The 23,148-nt window shown below is 35.6% G+C and overlaps 1 protein-coding gene across 12 annotated transcripts in view; it reads right to left on the bottom strand.

Annotated features, from left to right (window-relative positions):
• The window catches only part of INPP4B (inositol polyphosphate-4-phosphatase type II B), a 721,154-nt gene that overhangs the window by 134,675 nt on the left and 563,331 nt on the right, over positions 1-23,148 (bottom strand). For all 12 annotated transcript variants that reach the window (XM_060299724.1, XM_060299726.1, XM_060299725.2 and 9 more), the window contains one exon: positions 6,300-6,477. In XM_060299724.1, the coding sequence (XP_060155707.1) occupies positions 6,300-6,477 (178 nt within the window). The remainder of the gene's footprint in view (positions 1-6,299; positions 6,478-23,148) is intronic.

The raw sequence follows: 23,148 nt of genomic DNA, 5'->3' as shown, positions 1-23,148 counted from the left end.
ACTGATGAACTGCTTTTCAAACTGCCAACAATTGTGATTAGTGATAATCACATTTAGTGATAGATGAAAGTTCCAGTTATTCCATATCCTTCCTAACTTTTCCTATGCTCAGCCCTTTCGATTTTAGCTATTCCAGTGGGCGGTTAGTGGTACCTCATTTTAGTTTAAATTTGCATTTCCCTAATAACAAATAACGATGAGTATCTTTTCATGTGCTTATTTGCCATCTGTCTTTTTGATAAACTGTCTTTTCAATTCTTTTGCTCATTTTTAATTGTTTTATCATTCAGTTGTAAGAATATACATTCTGACACAAGTCCTTTGTCAGGTACCTATTGTACGCATATTTTCTTCTAGTCTATGACTTGCCTTTTCAATTTCTTAATAGTGACTTCTGAAAACTTTAACGAAAGTTTTTAATTTTGAAAGTTTTTAATTTTGAAGAAGTCTTACGTATCATTTATTTTTTGGTTCATGTTTTTTGTGTTCTAAGAAATCTTTGCCTAACCCAAGATGACAAAAATTTTCTCCTATATTGTATTCTAGATGTTTATTTATTTATCTGTTTGTTTTTTTCTTTTAGCTTGTATATTAAGGTCTATGATCCATTTTTAATCAATTTTATATAAGTGTAAGGTAAACATAAGGAAAGGTTTATTCTGCATATGGATATCCAATTGTTCCTGCACTATATGTTAAAAAGATATCCTTTCCCCAATGAATTTCTTTTGCACTTTTGTCTAAATTTATTAAACACATATGTATGGGTCTATTTCTAGATTCTGCATTCTATTCTGTTGATCTATATATCTGTGCTTACACTAATATGTTACAAACCATGCAATGAATATTATTTTTGTTTTAAAGAGTAAATATGTTTAAGTAAATTAAACTTTTGATTTTTAAAATTCTGTCCACATACATACCATTTCTGGCACTCTTTATTCTTTTGTGTAGATCCAAATTTTCCATGGTGTCATTTCCTTCTGTATAAAGGATCATTTCCTTTAAAATGTGTCATAGTACAAGTCTGGTATGAAATCTCACAGTTTTTGTCTAAAATGATCTTTATTTCACCTTTATTTTTGAGGGACATCTTCTCTAGATATGGAATTGTAACTTTTTATGTACGTCCGTATTTTGAAGATGTTACTCCATTATCTTCTGGTTTGCATAGTGTCTAATAAGAAGTCTTTTACAATTCTCATTTGTGTTCCTCTGCACATGTGCCTTTTTTTTCTTTCTATTTTCTGGTTGTTCACAATTTTCTCTTTACCTCTGTTTCTCAGCAATTTAATACCGGTGTTTCTTTCTTTTTTTAATATTTACTCTGCTGGAGTACATTTTGCTTCTTGGATCTGTAGTTTCATCAAATTTTGAAAATTTTGGTCATCATTTCTGCAAATATTTTTCTGTCCCCCTCTTCTTTTATTCTAGGACTCTAATTATATGTATGTTAGATATCTCGGTATTGTTCTGTAAGTCATTCATGCTCTGTTTTATCATTTTCAGTTATTTTTCTCTTTGTGCTTCATTTAATTATTTTCTAATACTATGTTTGCAAGTTCACTATCTATTCTTCTGAAGTGACCAATCTGCTAATCCCACCCAGTGCATATTTTTATTTCAGAAATTATATTTCGCTTTTCTTTGAGTTCTATGTGATTCTTTTTTTAATTTTCCTTTTTTTCTCCTCATCCTTTTTATATGTTTCTTTGCTTTCATAAGTATGTGAGCATATTTATAAGTGCCATGTTAAGGTTCTTATTTATCTACTAACTGCCTCACCTCTGTCATTTCGGGGTCTGCTTCTATTGCTTAATTTTTCTTCTAGTTACAGGTTATATTTTCCTGCTTCTTTGCATGCTTGGTATATGCTTGTTGAATGCCGGGGGCATTTTGAGTTTACATTCTTGTTGCTATATTTTATTGTATTCTTTTAAAAAATGTTGGGTTTTGTTTTGGTATGAAGTTAAGTTACTTCACACCAGAAGGACTCAGTAAGATCATTTCAAACCTTATTTTTAAGCCTTGTTAGAGTGAATCAAGAGCAGTCTTTAATCTAGGACTAAGTTAGCCCCACTACTAGGGCCATGCCCTTCTGAGGGCTCTATGCAGTGCTCTATGTGTGACAAAGTCTTCTCACTCTGCTGGTCAGGAGATAAACCATTCTGAGTCCTGTATGACCACCAGGACTTCTTTTGTATACTTATTTCTCGCACTTATTTCCCTGGATTTTGATAGTTTATTCACATGCGTATGCAAATCAGTACTCAGGTAAAGATTTTAAAGCACCCATTTACAGATGTCCAAGGCTCTTTCTGTATGCAGCTCCTTCCTTTTTGGTACTCTGCTCTGCAAATTTTAGCCATCTTGCCTTTTCCTGAACTCCACTTTCTGTCTCCTCAACTTGAGAAGTTGCTGTTTGGCTTCTCCCTCCTTGTGCTGCAGCTTGGAAACTGCCTCCAGGAAGAAACTAGGCAATTATAAGGTCACATAGTTTGTCATCTTCCTATGCTGCCTATTTTCCAATGCCTAAAAACCATGACTTTATACATTTTGTCTAGCTGTCTTTTTGTCATTTGAGAGGACACATATTCCCCTACCATGGCCAAAAAAAGAGGTTCTAATTCCATGTATTTTATGTATAAGTATCATTCTTAATATTATTTTACTTTCTTACCTTTATTTTCCTTGTTTTTAATATTCTAATAAACACAGTTTTGTTTTTATATAACAGTACTTATTTCACCAATTAAATATTTACCATATGAGGGAGACTATGAAAAGAAGAAACATAAGTTCTAATCCTGAAATTTCACCTTCATTAACACTAGTTACTTTCAAGTTCCCTTAGAATTTAGTATGTATGTATGTGTGTATATATAGACATATACTTTCACCAGCTATAAAAAACAAACGAAAACTCACTGAATTCTTCTACTCAATTTGGGATTGAGAGAGAGTAGTGGAAGTGAATAAACAATAAGAAATTCCTTCTCAGTACCTAAGTAATCAACATAATCAATGTACTGTAAATAATATATATCTTCAACTTCTTAGCATACTGACTTTCTGGCATTGTTATTAAGGAAAACGGAACATTTCTTAAGAAAATCCTGAGTTAAGTTTTAGAATGGAATACTTGTTTCTTTCTTTGAATACAGCAGAATGCTTTGGTATACTATGTTAAGGTTGAAAAGATACTAGGAATTGGAAGGTGTTGTGTTTTCTCAAATATATTGTGAGCAAAGCCTCTAATATTTGTGACCAAATCCTTTTTTGTTGTTGTTTACCATTTCACAATTGCCGTGTTGTGAAATAGTGCATGCTTTTAATTTCTTAGACTGTAAAATTAATACTGTGTAGTATTTGTCATACAGCATTGAGTACAATACCACACACAATTAGGTGCTCAATACTGCTTTGTGATGAGCATAATAATAATTACTTTCTAAACAAGGTCTACCAATCTCTATGGAGTGGAGACTATGATGGGCATTTGAAACTAATGTCACACATATATCTGAGTAATGAGATACATGCCTACATTTGTGTCCTTACGTTTTCATTTTGAATTTCTTTACGTTACTTTTCTCTTTCTCTCTCTCTCTCCTTTTGTTTTGGTCACAGTATTGTATAATTTTATCTAGAAAAAAGGAAAATGCATTTTTTTATCCCACTCTATTATTAACCTTTCATATCTTATGTTAAAAATTTGGCTTATGCTTTGTTTTCTCTGTTGGGATTAGTTACGTAAAGTCGGAGTTTGTCTTTTGCTATAAACCTACATCATAACATTAAATAATTCTTTAATATTTTCATAAACACATGCAGCAAACAAATCCAGTTATCCTTCACAAGATTCTTTTTTTAAGAACTATTTTTTTAAAAAATAGAACTTAATTGAGGTTGTGCACATTAGGATATGAAAAATTTATAGTAAATTTTATTGTGAAATTTCAGTTATGTCCTATGGATGAGTTCCTAAGAAAACAACTCAAGAACTTATTTTCCAAACATGTCAGTTCAGATTCATTAAAAGAAACAAGGGGACTATCAATGAAGAAAAGACCTATTCTCTAATCCAGTGTGCAAGTCCCTAGTCTTAAACATGAAATGTTTTTAAGTTAAATCTTGCTAATATTAAATTAAGCTAAAATTTAAGATGCCACTAAAATGATTTATCTTTTATGCTAGATTCATGGATCATAGTTTATTTTAAACCACGAGCTAGTAACTGTCTTCATACACTAGGCAAAACTCTGTTAACTTAGATACTTCTTTGAAATTCTGGGCATGAATTCTTAAAGAAATACATGGCTTGCAAATTTAACTTTAAAAAATCCTCGTGATTTCAAGTGTTGACAGATTTCCTAGTAGACGAAGCTTGTCTACTCAGTAACAAACAAACAAAAAAAAAAACATAGGGAAAAAAGTTGGAGCAATGCTGAATTAAAGGAGGAGAAAATACATGCCCTGCCACACTCCCAAATCACTGCAGCAAGATGTGAAGGATGTGTGAAATGACAAATCCCTGTCCAATGCACAGGAAGAATATAAATACTGCTCTGAAATCACCACAGTGATGTTCTATTTGCTAGAATTTTCTGTTTAGGTGAACCCAGGAAAACCTCACCTCACTTACAAATCCAAAAAAAAAATGAACCAAAAAGAAATTCTGTTGTTTTACTGTATGCGACACCCTCCTCTTGTTTTTCCTTTTTCTTAGCCATAACATATTCACTGACTATTAGACATATTCATTGACTATCAGAATAGTTAAGTATTGTTGAGAAGTTTGTCTAACAATTTTTTTTTAATTCTTAAAAAAGGAAATATCAAAACATATATTGCATGGAGGATACCAGAAAGGGTTTCCATTCTGGAGTCAACCAGACCTGGGTCTGAGCCCTAGTTTTGTTTGAATCCTGGGTTTGACTTTAGTTGCATGACCTTGCACATTTTTTAAACTTCTCTGAGCTTCAGTCTTTTGCTTTGTGAAATGGAGATAACATGGACCCACAGTTTGAAGGTTAAATGAAATAACCTAAGTCACTGAAGTCACTATCAAAATATTTGACAACGTAGGTAGTTGTAAAATTTGGGTCAATTTTCTCCTCCCTTTTCTTGATGGGGATACCTGTTCTGGCATGGAAGGAAGGTTGCATTTTGAACTGGAAGTCTTGGGTTTGATTTTTCACTTTTTAATTTATTAGACAATTCACTTGACCTTTCTGAATACATATTAGCTAATTTTTTCTGAAAATATATACTGGTTATATCCTATGAGAAAAATACATGAAAATGTAGACTTTAAAATGTTAAATAAGGGCAAGGTATTATTATTATTATAAATTAACATATCTGAGTCAAAAATATATACAGATATAGTATTCAGGTTTCTATGAATCTGTTCTTCAGGGACTCAAAGAACTACACTGTTATCTTATTCTAAAATGTTACCGTAAAAATTGTCTTTGGTCAGTTTCTTCAAGGCCATATTCATTGGAAGTATCTCATAATAAGTTTCAAGATGTCCTCAGAATGCAGAGGTTACGAATGAGTGTACTGGAATTGGACTCCAGGATACTTGACTTTGCATTTCTATTCAAGCTGCAATTTGACTTTTGCTATCTTGGTTCTCCATATCATTCAGATGCCTTAATTCATTATGGAAATTGATGCTGAGTGTTTACCCCATGCCAGACTACCATTCCTCTTTACATATACAAATGTAAGTCACCTTTGGAAAAATTAAGACCTAGGTCCTACTACATTTCAAACAATAACTAATACTTTAGAAATTTTTAGAACCTTCTCTCAGTTGATAATGTTACAGAAAGTAAACTGAGGCAGAGGAATTACCCCATGTCACTGATAAGAATCCTCATCAAAGTTCTGCTCTCAAATGAAGTGACATTCTGACTCAAATGTATAGCTTCATATGCATCAAAGTTAGGGGATCACCAGAGAAAATAATTTTCAAAATCTAATTTAATTCATTGAATACAACCAGGAACCAAAGAGAATGAAAGATGTCAAGGAAAAGAGAAAATATACCTCAACCAGTAATAGGTTTCGTTTCCTACTAGGAAAAAAAAATTAACGTTCAGTAAAATTTGAAAAGAGAATGAGGCCAATTCATTTTGATCCTGTGGCAATACTTTGAAGCTTACTTTTTAACCTAGTCTATTTTACATTTCCAGATGTTATGAAAGGCAATGTATACAGAAAGCAGTACCAACGGGGATTTGGGTATTTCATTTTCCCCACTGCAGTGACGATTTGGGTCTTACTTTTTCTGAAAGCATCTTTAAAGAATTCTTCAAGCTGTCTGGAGAATGCTGGCTTGCAGAATTAAGCAGTAGGTCTGCATGGGTTGCTATAAGAGGTTGTAGTTGATTGATGTTGCTGAGAACTTCTTTTGCTTTGGCTGTGTTTTCAGGTGAATAGTAAATAAACTGGTATCCAGTACTGCAACAACAAAGATAAAGGCAAGTTACACAACGAGCGGAAAGACTTTTCAGCACTTAGTACCAGATGGCGAATGATAAACAGAACTCCAAATAGCATTACTTCCTATTGAACAGATAAGAGCTATTCTAAGAGATTATGATATCCAAAGAGTGTTTAAAGTCAAATGACCAAGATATTTTGTAAGACTAGTTGAAATAAATCCAGTCCTCGCTCAATCACTAGGAAGATTCTTCATGATTACATATGTCAAGTATTAGTGTTCAAAACAAATTAGTATTAATATTATTAAAAATTATTAGTGAACTTGAGGTCACACAGTACAGAGAGAAAAGTATGAGCCTTTATATTTAGGCCAATATGAATATAGATCCTGGCTCTACCACTTACTAGCTGGGTGATCTTGGGTGGCCTTTACCTTCCTCATCAGGAAAGTGGGGATAATTATGCAAACAGTTCTAAGAGGTGGGTAAGATTGGTTATCATTCATGTGAAATGCCTGACACAGAGCAAGCATTTAATAATTACTGTGTATATTTTTCCCCATGATACTTAGGGCAGGGGGCATACATTTTAATAGCTGAGAAATGGGGAGAATATAAATTAATGCCAAGTGGGCATATGGAGAATTTTATTGGATAGAAAAGAGACATGACGGCATAAAAATTCCCTTATGCTATCTTTTTCATCACCTTTTTTGTTCCCCTTGTGGTTTCTCATTTGACTTGTAAAAATACCTAAAATTGATTACAAATGAAAGAATGACTGACTTTTATAGTCATCATTTAGGAGTTGGTCAAGCATGTTACAGATGTAAGAATTCGTGGAATGAAGGAGTCTTTGGCCAGTTTTATTAGGAAAAACAAAGGAGGCATTCCAGCAGGGAAAGAAGTGAAACAGCAAAACATCAGCCAAAGAAAAAGAAGAGAGTGGCCATGGATGGTGCATTTACACAGTGGGTGCAACATTTGGTCATATCCCTTTATATCCAATCATCAACGCTTTTTTCATAGCATCTTTGAAACCAAGTCCCCCCAAAACAAAGTTTCCTTACCGAGAACTTTGTTTATGATTAATTATTAATCAATTATAATTTATGATTAATGTCTCTACCCAAAACTTTATTCCCTTTCTTGTCTCCTCTGACCTCAGTCTTGTGCTCGTTGACCAGTCAGACGACTAAAACTGCTGTTGTCAATATCATCATTAACTTACAAACTCAGGTTGTTTCTCCAGGGCAGGATGAGCTAACAGGACCCCAAGCCATGGCCACCTGGTCTGAGAATCATAAACCAGTTATCCTGACTCCCCAGACTACGATTAAGGATTAAGGACTATCACAAGAGGATGATTAATCCCGACCCCCTTTTTTTACCCTTTAAAAAAAAATCTCCAACTCAAAGACCAAGTTGGAGTGGACCTGAGGCTTGCCTCCCCCTCCCTTGCTTGGTGACCTGCAATAAATCTTCACTTTGCTCTCAGAGTTTGGCTTTCTGAACCGTGGGCACATAAGCCCTTTGCTGGGTTTCACCTTGCAACCTGTGATGAGTATTTACTGAATATTTTCTTTACGTTTACCAGCTAAATTATTAACATTCCCATAATTCCATTTCTTATTTTGAAATATTAGCATCCAATAAGACACATTAACATCTAGAAAGCACTCTCCCCTTGCCTTGACACTAATGATTTTCAGGGCAAAGTATCGGTTTCTTCAGGAAGACAATATAATAAATATTTCTATTATTTAATTTATTTTTTCACAATTATTTTTAAAAACGACCTTGGTGCTTGGACTATTCAGGAGATAGGACAAGAAGTTGATGAATGAGGGATACAAGTGTCTAAAAGCTAAGAAACACATTGCTATCCTGTGACACTGATGAGAACTCACTCAATTCTGTACTTGTAGATTTTTTTAAATTTCAGAAGCAGGAGCTTACAAATAAAACATACCACTTATTTTAATGCAAACTGAAGCAGATGACAAGTAACAATGGCGAGGAGGAGAAGGAAAACAATAGTCCAGGCCAATTATCCCTGTCTCTTCCTGGCTCATCTGATCTGTGGGACTGTGCTGAAGCCTTTAACAAAAATCATGAACTGGGATGTCCCCCTAATCATCTGTACTCAGACTGGATACAAAATTCAATCCACTGCAGTCTTTAGTAAATCAAACAACTCCATGTTATTTCCGCAAAGAAAATGATTATCTAAAGATACTGACACATACACACTACTGTATACAAAATAGATAATCAACAAGGACCTACTGTATAGCACAGGGAACTATACTCAGTATTTTGTAATAACCTACAAGGGAAAAGAATATGAACAAAATATATATGTGTGTGTGTGTGTGTGTGTGTGTGTGATTGAATCACTTTGCTGTACACCTGAAACTAACACAACATTGTAAATCAATTATACTTCAATACAAAATAAATGAATAAAGATATTGATGTGTCACCAGGGTGGGGATGATATTTAATACCCAGCAGTTTTTACAGCTGAGAATAGGACTTACTAAGGACCAGACAGAGAAAGCAGCCTGTGAGGGCTGCTCTGTGGTCCCTCTTCACTGATCTGCTCTTCTGTTCTTATAATTTGCTTTCTGGTTTCATCATATGGGGATGGATAGGCCTCCCATGGCTTAGCTCTGGGAAAGCTAGAGCTCTCAAGGCCAGTGTGGTTCTCCCTCCTTCTCTCCACAGATCCGTCCTCTTTCTGAGTGTGTCATTCCTGGCCTCTCACCTGTTTACTCCTATGCCCTCTTTTTGACTCCTCTATACATATTTCCTACTCTGCAAATTCCCTGAGTCTCCTCTCCATTGGAGGAAATACACTGCCAAGATTTATTTCTTACATCTTCTTTCCTTACACCCTAGTTCAGTGGTGCTCAAATTTTAATAGGCGTAAGATTCACTCGGGGATGAGGTCAGGGCCTGGGTATTTTTAATAAAGACTGCAGGTGCCCTGGCGACACCAAGAGATTCTGCTGTAGTAGGTTGTAGTCTTCGTAACAAGCATCTCAGGAAATCCTGATGCAGGAGGACAGCTGAGCACTTTTAGAAATACCCTCTGCACTGTTTTGACTGTGAGTTGCCCTCTACACCTCTGATCACACTACACAGTGACTCCGATAAAAGTTCCTTATTCTAAGTTTCTTATCCTTAACTCATTCTCATTTTCATAATGCCTTCTATAAGGCTACTTTTGCACTCCATCTTTTTTTTTTTTTTTTACAATTCTGTTCATTATTAGTCATCTATTTATTTATTTAAATTGAAGTATAGTTGATCTACAACGTTGTGTTAATTTCCGCTGTACAGCAAAGTGATTCATTACACATATGTATATTCTTTTTCATACTCTTTTCCATTATGGTTTATTACAGGATATTGAAAATAGTTCCTGTGCTATACAGTAGGACCTTGTTTTTTACCCATTCTATATACACTAGTTTGCATCTGGTAACCCCAAACTCCCACTCCATCCCTCCCCCACCCCACTTCTGCCTTGGCAACTACAAGTCTGTTCTCTAGGTCTATGAGTCTGTTTCTGTTGTGCTTCATCTTTATATACAGCACAAAATGCTTTGGTTCACTTCTCATTACCAGTGTTGCCCCCATCATCCTTTCATCTTTTCCCTCCCAATATACTCTCCACCCTCTTCTTCTCCTTCCCCAATACATTCTTCAGTCACCATCATGGGACCGAACCATAACTCCTGGCCCCCTGTTCCTGAGTCAGTTTCTATTTGAGAAGAGTTACGTAGCAGGCATTGGTTCTCCTGGTTAAGCCTTTTCACGATGAGCATCTTACCTACAGAGGCTGAAAGATTCATTTTCCACAATAAGAGCCAATGTTGGTGTCCAGGATGAAACAGTATGGTATGGAAAAAAAAAACCCACCACCCACAAAATAATTTTAAGTATACATACATTTCATCTATGTATTCAGTGCCTTACTCTTTAAACATGTCATATATTTGAACAGTTAGAGCTTCTTAAATAGAAAGTTATGAGTATAATTTAATTATTGAGATAAAAAGAATATTGCTAAACTCTGTTTTATAGTGGTCTGAAATTTAAACTGAACCCAAACACTTGAATCAACTATCAATCAGGCAAAAGCAGAAGAAAGACAAAATATTTGCTTGAACAAAGAATATTTTATAGGAGATAAATAATATAGCAAATCACAGATAATAAAAATTGAAATTATTGTCATAATATTTTTATATTGATGAAACAGTGAATGAAAGTATATATGTATGTATGTCAATATATACACTTTAATATATATTTAAATTATTTAATATCCAGTTAATTAGCATATACACATAGCCATACTCATATGCTCATGTGCATATTGTTACTACTAGAGGTATCATTTTTGAGATATTTCACATAGTGAAATAATATTCATATTCACAAACTCTAGTTGATAACCGAAATATGATTAAAACAATGATATATGTTCTTGTGTGTATATCCCACCTCAGTCACTTCTTGCTGGTCCTCCTTATGTCTCCTCTAGTGTTCCTTTCTTTTATCTACATGTCCTTCCTAAGTACTCTCATTTAATCTTGTGGTTTAAAAACCTCAGTTACGCTAATGATTTTTGAATTTCTTCATCTCCAGCCTAGACTTTTCCCTGAACTCCATTAAAAGCAAAAGCTCTCCTCTTGACAGTTGCAACTTATCATGTTCCAAACTGAGCTCCTGATCTGCTCCCCATTCTCTACAACCAGCTCCTTCTACCCTCTTCCCCATCATAGTTCACACCAAGTTCATCTGATGTGGCCAATATCTCTTCTCTTCCTCTCCTAATTTTTGCCCAAGTTTTCAGAAAATTCTGCCTTTTTTTCCCAAACATGTGCAGAATCCAACCACGTATTTCCACACTCACTGCAACCATGCTGGTGCAAGCCACCGTCATCTACTGCCAGGATTATTACAGTAGCCTCAAACTGGTCTCCCACCTCTGTCCATACTCTGAGACATTGAAATCCTTGACGTGTGCTTAGCTGGATGTGGGTGGGAAGCAGGCAAGGAGAGAGAAATAAAGCAGTTCTTTCTTAGTCCCCTGCCCACACCCCAAATCCAAGGACTTGCTCCACCATTTATCTGTGCCTTCCTTCTCCCAGGCCACTCCTTAACCCATTTGCTCAACCAAGCTACTATTTTGGCAAATGGAGTCATGGAAAAATACAGATGAGAGATGATGGGGAGGAAGGAGGGGAAAGGGAAGGAAAACAGAGGGAGGTGGGGCATGGGCAGATTAGGGTTGATGAGCTCAGGAAAAAAATGCTATGGAGTGATGTGCCTCACTCCACAGCAGAAATAAATCTCCAGAGAAAAATCTAAGGACTATTTCCACTTCTATTTTTTTTCCTCTACTCAAGCACTACTTGTAAAAATAACGATTTCTTGAATCCAGAGGGAGGGACAGATGTGCTTTCAGTTCTGAGAAGAAAACCATGTGGATAATAAATGAAAATTTACAGCTTAGTGCACTTGAATATACCCTTCTGGCTTCACAGGGTTTAACAATATGCTTCATGAAACTGTAGAAGGTAAAAAAACATACAGCTCTGCTTAGAAAAAAAAACTTAAAGAAAACCAGTATTTGTTTTGTTTACCTCCTATGGATTTCACTTGTATAAACTGAGTTAATTAATTAGTTAATTAATCTAAACTTAAATTGATGTTTGTCTCAGAAACTACTCTTTCTAAAAATATTGGTTTCTTGGAAATTTTAGAATCAGCATTTTGAACAAAGCTTGACTCTCTTGTTTATTAGCTCTGTGACAGGTAATGCTAATTAAAGGGGAAAAACCTAAAATTCATTTCATTTCGGCTCAACTTGCCCTCAAAGGAAATTTCCCTATTGGCTCTGGTCACACTGCCTCCTATGATCACACCACTTTTCAGCTTGAAAGTTCTTACCTGCGATTTTTTTGACCATTAGAACTAATATATATATATATATATATATATATATATATATAAAATCCTTTCCTTCGTCCTATTCTTGCTCTAACAAAAGGTTCCCAGACACTATTATATGACAAAGTCCAATTAGTTTTCACTTCCTTCCATGGCCTATTCCCATTTATCCTTGGTTTCACTTGCCCTGATTTCCTCTGCCAACTTCCAAGAGTCTGGTAGATCTATTTCTGCCTAGCTTGGCTTCTGGTATTTTCAGGCTCACTTCTCTGTGCAGATGTGATGGAGTAACACCCAAACCAGGTCCCCTGATTCCCTCCCATCCAAAAAATTTCTCAACTCCATCCTGGACTTCATTCATTCATACATCTAATTAAAGTACAGAGTAAGATAAGGTCTAAGAATAGAAACCATTCCCAAATACACTGCAAGGTAAATGTTCCCCTGCTGCAAATGGGTCTGAGGGATATTTTTAGAGGTGATGGAAATGTCCTAAAATTGGCGTGTGATGAGGATCACATAACTCTATAAATTAACTAACATTCACTGAACCATACACTTAAAAAAATAGGTCAATTGCACATTATTCTACACAAGTAGAGAGTAGAATGCTGGTTCCCAGGGTCTGGGGGTGTGGGAAATGGGCAGATATTGGTCAAGAGGTACAAAGTTTCATTTACCCAAGATGTATATATTCTGGAGATCTAATGTACAGTCTGGTGACTAACAGTGAGGTATTAATGGTAACTATGTGAGATGATGGATAGGCTGATTACCTTGATTGTGATGTTGATTTCATAATGTATACATATATCAAAACATCAAGTTATACACCTTGAATATATAAAACTTTTATTTGTCAATTATACCTCAATAAAGCTGCAGGAAACAAGTAAGTGTTCCCAGCATATGATATTGTAGTGCTGGTGATTCTGATTCTGATAATCATGATTCTGGGATAAGAATACAGGGAAACAGAAGGTATATTTAGGACCCATTTCATTTTTTCCCTGTTAAATCTGATATTTTTTATGGAGGGTCTCTAAAAAAGCCAATAATTTATTATAAAGCCAATAATTTATTATAAATTATTATTATAAAGCCAATAATTTATTATAAATTTATTATAAAGCCAATAATATATTATAATACTTGGATTATTAATGTAGAATTTACATTAATAATCCAAGTATCTCTCTCTCTCTCTCTCTCTCATTTTAATAGCTAATAATTATTGGATCTATAATATGGGCCTAGAATTATGCTAATTTCTTTTCAGTGATTATTTTATTTAGTCATGAGAACAACTCTCTGAACAACAAATATTATTCCATTATATAGATTTAGGAATTGAAGACTCAGTAGGTTAAGTAACTTGATCTAGAACATACAACTACTATAAATGGTAGAACCAGGATTCAAATGCAGGTCTTTATTAATACACAGTTTGAACTCTTAATTGTGTTTTACTATTTTATGAACATGGTATAGATCCATCTGAGATTTGAAAAAATTACAATCCCATAACTAACACAGGAAACATCTTTTATTTAGTAAAATAATGGTAGGTACAGCATATAAATATTAAAACAAAATATAATTGAAGAAGTTCTCATCTTCTAATTAAAACACAGCTCATTAGAGAAGATGTATGATTCCATTTTACAACACAGATTAGACATAAGAAAGAATTTGAAAATCATCTCACCATAAATTGCTTGCAACAAATATTTAATGACTGCTATTCAGTCAATGCACTGAGAAAAGCAAAAGGCTGGAGTTAGCCAGCAAGATAATCACGGGATGAGTGTGATGACACTTGTCCTCTAAATGCTACAGCCAGGGCTGGTAGCAGAGAAGAAGAAAAAGGGGGATAAATAGCTGCTTCCCACAAGTCCTTGCGAATCTAAGGCTCTATATGGTTAATATATGCAAAAATCGCCCAGGTAGCCATAGTTTCAGGGTTTGTTTACTAACCACTCAGTACTATAGCTCTTTACGTTCCCGAGAGCTCAGACCTTCATTTAAAAGCAATGTAAAAGGATGTCACATTGCATCCAAATTTCCTAGGCATTTTGTTGTTGGAGATTTTTTTTCATGATACCTAGTTTTCCATATTTGCTGGAAGTAGAAGGGGCAAAAGGGTTTTACAAAGACATTTCTCTTATTCTACAACTAGGAGAGATAGAAAACAAAAAGGAAAGTCCTAAAGGAAATAGAACTCTGTATCTATCTCTACCACTCTAAGTTAACTTGTTACCCTTTCCAAAACGTTCACCAATACCTGTCCTCTGTGTATACATAATTTCTTTTCTTTTTTTTTTTTTTTTGCGGTACGCGGGCCTCTCACTGTTGTGGCCTCTCCCGTCGCGGAGCACAGGTTCCGGACGCGCAGGCTCAGCGGCCATGGCTCACGGGCCCAGCCGCTCCGCGGCATGTGGGATCCTCCCGGACCGGGGCACGAACCCGCGTCCCCTGCATCGGCAGGCGGACTCTCAACCACTGCGCCACCAGGGAAGCCCCATAATTGCTTGTTTTATTACAAGTACCTTTTTATATACACCTCTAGATAACCTCATAATCCACATACTAATTTAAATGACTACATAGTGTTCCACTTCAGTGATGCAGAATAAGCTTGCTTAATCATTCATTCAAGATGTTTCTAAAATTTTACCATTATGAATAGAATCTCTGAATACCTGAAATATTTTCTTTTTTAAAAATTATTTTTATTATATATAATTCCTAAATAAGTGGTTTTCCTGGGGTGTATTTAGGAAAGCTGTAGATAGAGAATAAGGCCGGAGTCTTAAAAATATTTTACTATTTTCTTTAGCAGATTAAAATAGTAACTGATCTGAGTGAAAATTACCACATCAATTCATTCATTCTTTTTTGTAGTACAGATAAAGTAATTTACTTTGAAAATTATATTCTCATAAAGGCCCAGAAAGGGTCAAATGCATCAACTTTTAAAAAATTTCTATCTGGTGGGTAGCAAAAATCAATTCTTAGGAAGGTTATCCGTAAACTAACATCATTCATTCATTAACAGCATACACATTTCGTGTTGAAAATCTATTGAATGTATGAGGATGAATGCATATAGAAGACCTTGAGACTGGGTACCGAAGTCTGATTTTCCAGCTCTGTTATTAGCTGTATGGGCGATTCAGTCTCTGCAACTCATTATTCTCATTGGTAAAATAAATAGGGGAATTTGTAATCTGAGATTCCCTGTAAGTTCTAAGATCTAAACGATTCTTTAATGCAAAAAAAGGCAGACTCAAATAACTTTCTTGTTTCCCCAAACTTCTTTTCATATTGAATATAGACAACTGATCTTATTAAGTAAACATGGTAAACACATGGTGTATTTCCTGTATTCCCTTTCCTCGTGAATTTTCCATTTACCCAGTTATATTAACCAGAAACCTGAGTCCTTCAACCCTGCTCAGTCCCTCGAGTCCTCATCCAATTGGATTTAAATCCTGTAAAAATTTCCTTAAATCTTCTTCAACTCCTTACTCACCCATCTCCTCTCACCAGCACTATTATGATAGCCTAATTGTGTGCCCTTAGTTCTCTCCACATAGTAACTCAAAATGCGCCTCTGATCATGTTAATACCCAGATAAGAACCTGTCAATGAGTCCTCTTAGCCTAACCTAGCCTATAGGATGAGAAGCCAGGACTTGACACAGCAAACAAGGGTCCTTCAGATTTGGTTCCCATCCTTTAAGCCTTCTCTCTCTCTCTCTCATTCTCTCTGTCTGTCTCTCTGCCTCTCTCTCTTTCTCCCGGCTGCTCTATGTTGCTGGAGTTCCTAAGCGAGGGTGCAGTGAATGGTACCACCCTGCCCAGGTGTGCTGCACAGAAGCCTGGGAGTCTTCCTAGACAGCCCTGGATTTTTACCTCCTACTCCAAACAGACAAAGTCCAAACAATTGCCAAGTCCTTTAAAATATCTCTGTAACTGATCCCCTTCTCTACATCTGTGCTTAAACCACCCTAAGCCAACCCACCTGTCTTCAGCAGAAGCACTGCAATAACTACTTACTTACGCAAGGCTCTTGACAGGGAAGAAGACGTTGGAATAGCTTAGGCAAGGTCCCATCTAATAAAGATTCTGCAATGACACTATTTTTTCTCACGTCACACAAGCTGATTGTGTGATTTTCCCATGACATAAATCCCATGTGTACATTTTTTTAAGTTAGTACTTTCACTGTAATCTTGCAAAGAATGAGATACTCTAGAGTTAGTTTCTAAAGCTCTGGAAAATACAGCACTTTTAAAATTTTCTGGCAGTATATTTGTAGATGACTATCCTTTCTGCTGTTTGCTGCCTCTAGAATGATGGATATTAAATATCTAAGCTCATAGAGAGCTTTAAAGAACATGCTGAAAATTACTCATCATTTAATCTGAGTACACAAGGTCTTCCTTGGATTAAAAGCATACTAGTTAAGATGACATAACTATGTCACGATTCCAAATATCTTTTTAGTTTATAGTGAAGAAGAAATGCAACTCCTGATTTACAGAAAATAAGTCCTCAAACCATATATTCTTTTCATATTTAGTTTTTTAAGCAGAAAACAATGTTTCTATAGTTCGCCATAGATTCCACATTTTTAACTCCTAATATTCCTATTGATTAACTTTTTCTTCTGAGCTAAAACCAGAAGTCATATCTTCATAATTGTGTGAAATTAAAACATTTAATTGTAAAGTCAAATTATCCAAATTATCTTCCTGAGAGTGATGATACACTTAATATGTCTTTCCTCAAAAATCTCAAGATTGTAACCATTCTTTCTAACAATCTAATGATTTCAACGGAAATCAGCCACATCCACAGTGCAGATAAGGAAACTAAAGGGTAAAAGCTCAGTGGTTTTCTGACATCACACAGTTAAGATTATGTGTTTTATCATTTTCAGACAATGTTCTCTTTACCGAATTTATTATCACTCTAAATTCTAGGATCATTTAGCAAACTTGTTTTCATTTACAATTAAAGTCATTTTCTTGAAAGGGAAGATTCAATTTTTTTTTTTTTTTTTTGCGTTACGCGGACCTCTCATTGTTGTGGCCTCTCCCATTGCGGAGCACAGGCTCCGGACGCGTAGGCTCAGCGGCCATGGCTCACGGGCCCAGCCGCTCCGCAGCACGTGGGATCTTCCCGGAACGGGGCACGAACCCGTGTGCCCTGCGTCGGCAGGCGGACTCTCAACCACTGCGCCACCAGGGAAGCCCGAAAGATTCAATTTTTAAGCAGTTTGAACTGTTACACTTGACACAGTGCTTCTTGCTTCAGATTATACTTTGCTTCACAAGCTTTTGGGTAGGTGATTGGAAGAATGTTGCCAACTTTTAAACGTTAAAGTCACCACTGCATTACTAATATTGAACCGGATTTTAGGTTGGCTGTTTTTATAAAAATCATCAGCTTTCCTCTTTCAGAACACATAAAAGAATATTTTCACTTCCTAGTGAGGTGCAAGCAAACACAAACATTCTAATAGCTGACAAATGGCTGTCTGAAAGCCTACAAGACATTTTCCGCAAATGCCCCTATGTTTCTGTCACCTAGTTACAACACAGTGATCTCTTTAGGCAGACCAATTTGTTCATCCTCTTACTCCTCTGACAGACAATGCTTTCACTTCTTTTATTTACTTCTTCATATACTTAGTCATTCAAGGAACACTTATCAAGTTAGTTCCTGACACAGTTAGTTACAGACACAGTCCATGCCCCCAGAGTACACAGTCTAGAGGCGAAGAGAGGCAATGAGGTATGTTTGTACATGGGAGGCGAAAAGCAGATGTGGCCTGGCCAAGGAGTCGGAGAAGACTTCAGGAAAAAAAAAAAACTTCAAAGCAGACCTGAAACTGAAGAACTTCGGTCTGGTTCACCGTGGAGGGTGGAATGAGAGGAGAAGATGATGGTGTGAGTGGAGAAAGATGAAGCTGGAGAAAAAGTCAGGGTCAGATGACACATGAATATCTTATGCACCTTGTGCTTTTATTCTCCAGGCAAGAGGCAGCTATGAACTGTTTAACATGATGAAATCACAAGATTGTATTTGCCTCTTAAGAGATATTATTCCAACCAAGATGAGGAAAACGGATGAGATGAGAGCCAGCCTGGAGGATGAAGACTGATTAAGAGATTTGGCAGTAGGATGTTTAAAAAATAGTGATTCTACGGGTTAGGATTATCCTAAACCAAACTGATTATTGAAATGAACGAATTCCTGAGATATAAGAAGGTAGAAGTGATGGAACTGATTTTTTTTTTTCTGGGAAGTGGAAGCAAGGGAAGAAAAGTAGTCAAGGATTTTCAAGCTTCAAAGTTGAACATCTAGATGGATGTGGTGTCTTAATTAAGAAAAACAATCCCCAAGAGAAGTTTGAGGATAAGGGGATGAGAGATGACTGAATGTGTCGACTTTGAGGTGTTTGGATGATACCATCAACGTGGAGCTGTCTACTAAATGGTGGTAACTACATGTCTGAATCTCAAGAACCATGCCTGGGCTTAGCACAGAGATGGTGTACGAAGCCTAGTACTTAAGAATATGCGGGCACAAGGACTTCCTGTATAGCACAGGGAACTATATTCAATATCTTGTAATAACCTATAATGGAAAAGAATCTGAGAAAGAATATATATGTCTATATATACATATATATGCGTATATATGTATAACTGAATCACTTTGCTGTATGCCTGAAACACTGTAAATCAGCTATACTTCAATAAAAAATTTTAAAAAGAATAAGTGGGCAATTATGCACATTAATAGAACTTTTTTGGAAGGCAGTATGACAGCATCTCTAAAGTGTAACCACTTCAACTAAGAAATTCCACTTTTAGGAATTTTATCAAAAAGAAACACAAATTTGCAAAAACAGAAGAATAAGGGTTTACCTTGCAAACACACAGTTATAACAAATAATAGGAATTAACTAAATGCCCATCAATATTGTATTGGTTAGATAATTCTGCTACATTCAATCAATAAAACCCTACTTAGCTTTTAGGAAAAAAAATGAGATCTAAATGTATTGCAGTTAAAGGTTGTCAGAACATTTTTTTGAGTAAAAAAATACTTGTTTACATATTTTATATAAGTAATAGCTAATATCTATTAAGCCCTCATTATGTGCCAGGTACCATTATAAATGTTTGGTGTATATGAAGTCACAAAATCTTCAGAACAATCTATGAGGTAAAGCAATAATATTTCTGTGTCACGAGTGAGGAAACTACGGTACAGAGGGGTGAGGTAATTTGGCTAATGTCACAATGCCAGTAAGTGCCTAAACCAGGATTCAAATCCATACAAGGTGTAGAATCTGAATTATCTGAGATGAGAGTTTCTGCCTTGCCCCAGAATGGAGGCCAGAAAAAGTAAACTGAATTATAGGAAAGTCAAGAACATGACATTCCTATAACCTGAGTTTCTGTCGACAAAGAGTCCTGATCACTGAAAACTCAAAGAGTTGGATAGCTAGAAAAAACTGCGTAGGGAAATGCATTAAGCTGTTCAGATTGCTTTACTCTGGGGAAGGAGAATGGAAAAGGCAGACTTTTCACTTTATGTGCTTCTTTATTCTTTGAATTTGTGTGCTAGAAGCAAATATTGGTTTTTTGTATAGTTAAAAAGAGAATGAAGCAGGAGAAGTTCTGCATTACAAATTCATTTAGGATCATATGCAACTTAGCGAGAATCCTTTCATTCTCTTATATTACATTTAGTTTAATGCTTTGCAAGTGTCATCATTTAGTTTGTAAAGTATGTCCAAGACTCAGCAGGGCTATTTAATGGAAGTATTTTATTCTCTCCTGACTCCACGCTATAGATGTTGTAAGAGCTAAAACCCACCTATTCTTGAAAATTTGTTGTGGTGCACAGGGGGCTGCACAGAGAAAAGTGCATATTGATGAGAAAAACCTGGTACACAGTTTTGGCAGACCTAGTGTTGTATTTGCTCAAACATGAACCGAGCTGAAGGCAGACCTAGTGTTGTATTTGCTCAAACATGAACCGAGCTGAAGGCAGACCTAGTGTTGTATTTGCTCAAACATGAACCGAGCTGAAGGCAGACCTAGTGTTGTATTTGCTCAAACATGAACCGAGCTGAAGGCAGACCTAGTGTTGTATTTGCTCAAACATGAACCGAGCTGAAGGCAGACCTAGTGTTGTATTTGCTCAAACATGAACCGAGCTGAAGGCAGACCTAGTGTTGTATTTGCTCAAACATGAACCGAGCTGAAGGCAGACCTAGTGTTGTATTTGCTCAAACATGAACCGAGCTGAAGGCAGACCTAGTGTTGTATTTGCTCAAACATGAACCGAGCTGAAGGCAGACCTAGTGTTGTATTTGCTCAAACATGAACCGAGCTGAAATCTAAGAGTGGCCAAGGAGAAACTGACTCACCGGAAGAAGAAAATATACCTCCAATGAATCAAGTTATAATCAACACAAAAATTAAATTGCTATCTCCTTGGAAATGATATGTTGTCAACTACTGGACACAGTTCAAAAGAAAAAAAAAGGAACGAACAGGGCTTTTATTCACACTTCTTATTTCTACAGCGTCTGTATGATTTTATTATACTTTTAAAATTTCTTTATTTTTTTGTGCTATAAAGTGTTTTTTCCAAAAAGGAAAAAAGTATTTGAAAGTGAACAGGAGATGAGTTTTAGCTATAACTTGTAAGACTGATTATTAAATATAGTAGCTTTGTTGCATTGGGCATGACTTCCAAAAACCAAAAACACATAAGGATTTTCAAATGGAGAGCACTCAATTTATATACTTTGAAGAATTAGTCATTTTAAGCCATTTTGAATTTTTAAATTTATAATAGAAAAAAACATAAGATGTAGATTACATGTGGAAAAACAAACTGGAAGAGACTGTACCAATATGATCCCAGTAACTGTCTTGTTGAGGAAGGACATTATGGGTGATTTTAACCTCCTACTTTTGACTTTTCTACATTTGCCAATAAACATATTTACAAAATTTGAAAACTGTCAATAGAAAGCAATATATTAAAAATATATATCACTAAAAGATAAAAAATATTTCTGTTTAAAAGATATATGACATGAGACATGGATTTATACAGAGTTATGATCTCAGATTCTAAACTGCTCTACCAGTGAGTGACAAGATAAATTTCTGAGAAAAACCCAGTGATCAAGGTAGAGACATGGAAAGACCTCCAAGCAGGGGAAAAGAATTGGCTCTCAAAAATCAAATCATGGATGCAGTCTTATTGCTTTCAATGAATACATTTGAATCACTCATTCCCTTTCATAAAAGAAATGAAAATCTTTGTCTTAAGCATGAAAGTGAAGGGTTTGAAAACAAATATACTTGTAACTGCTGCCTAGTCTGCTCATATGTTACTGGAGAAAGTACATAAAAAGAAGAGTTGGAAAACTCTGACCATTTTGCTTGGATATCTCAGCTTTATACCACTAATGAAAAATGTTAATTTATGTTTTAAACCCCGCCCCCCCCATTAAGCAGTAGTTAGTGATACTGTCTGATGAATATATTTCAGAGGTAGTGGTATGATTTTGCATCCAGTTCTCCCATTTCTGTTTTATTGGATTCTTGCTACACTATAGGCTACAGAGAACTTCCTTCCCTGATGCGGTATTTCTCCTTTTACTCAAGAAACTTCCTATTTATAATAGAGAATTGGGAAACTTCTATTCATATTTCTCCTTACAATAATAAGGAAAATTTTCCTTAGAAATTGTATAACCATTGTGACTGTATAACCCTTGATCTCATAAAAAAGTAAGGCTGGTTTGTTTAACTCTTTGTATTGCTTTACTTTCCTTCGGAAAATTCCCCCAAATTCTAGTACGACTCAAGTGTTGTAAGCTCAAGGACCACCTATAACACTTCTACTGGTAAATTTTAGTTTGTTTTCCTTATGATTTTTCCAAATGATTTTTTTCTCTTTTCCATTTGAAATTTTGGGGTAGTCAATCTTGATTATGGGACCAGATAGAGTGGGTGGGAGGTATGGAGGGAAAACCATGGTAGATACTCAAGGCAGGCATTTGACATTAGGATCTCTTGCAGGGAGTCAGCTCTGAGTTTGTCCCTAATGAACAGGTAGATCATAAGGAATTAATATTCTCCAGGAGTGAACACTGCCCCTCATTGGCTTTTCTTCTTTACAAAGACTCTTGGTTTTCATGAGGTGCCTCTCTATCTCAGTGAAAGGGCTGTGCTTTCAGGTCATAATCTTACTCAGTGAAAGTTCTGGCTTAATCTGAGGTTCCTGCTGAAATCACAAATGATCAAAGCCCACAAAGTATGTGTTGTTGTGGTAGATTTTCCCTTTCTTTTACGAAATACTGGAAGTAAAGAATTGATTCATACTTTGAGGGAGGAGTCCACAAGCTTTCAAATAGTGCCTAGGTAAATCACCAAATCCAGAAACACATAAGTGTTTGATAAACAAGTGAATACATGGGAAAACGTATATATATATATATATATATATATATATATATATATATATATATATATATGTGTGTGTGTAAAACTGAATCACTTTGCTGTACACCTGAAACTACTACAACATTGTAAATCAACTATACTCCAATAAAAAATTTTTAAATGATTAAAATGGTAAATTTATATGTTACATATATTTTACTACAA

Source organism: Globicephala melas, chromosome 5 (genome assembly GCF_963455315.2).
Source record: "Globicephala melas chromosome 5, mGloMel1.2, whole genome shotgun sequence".
Taxonomy (NCBI): Eukaryota; Metazoa; Chordata; class Mammalia; order Artiodactyla; family Delphinidae; genus Globicephala; species Globicephala melas.
The sequence above is the reverse complement of the archived record's forward strand: the minus strand, read 5'-3'. Positions and strand labels throughout refer to the sequence as shown.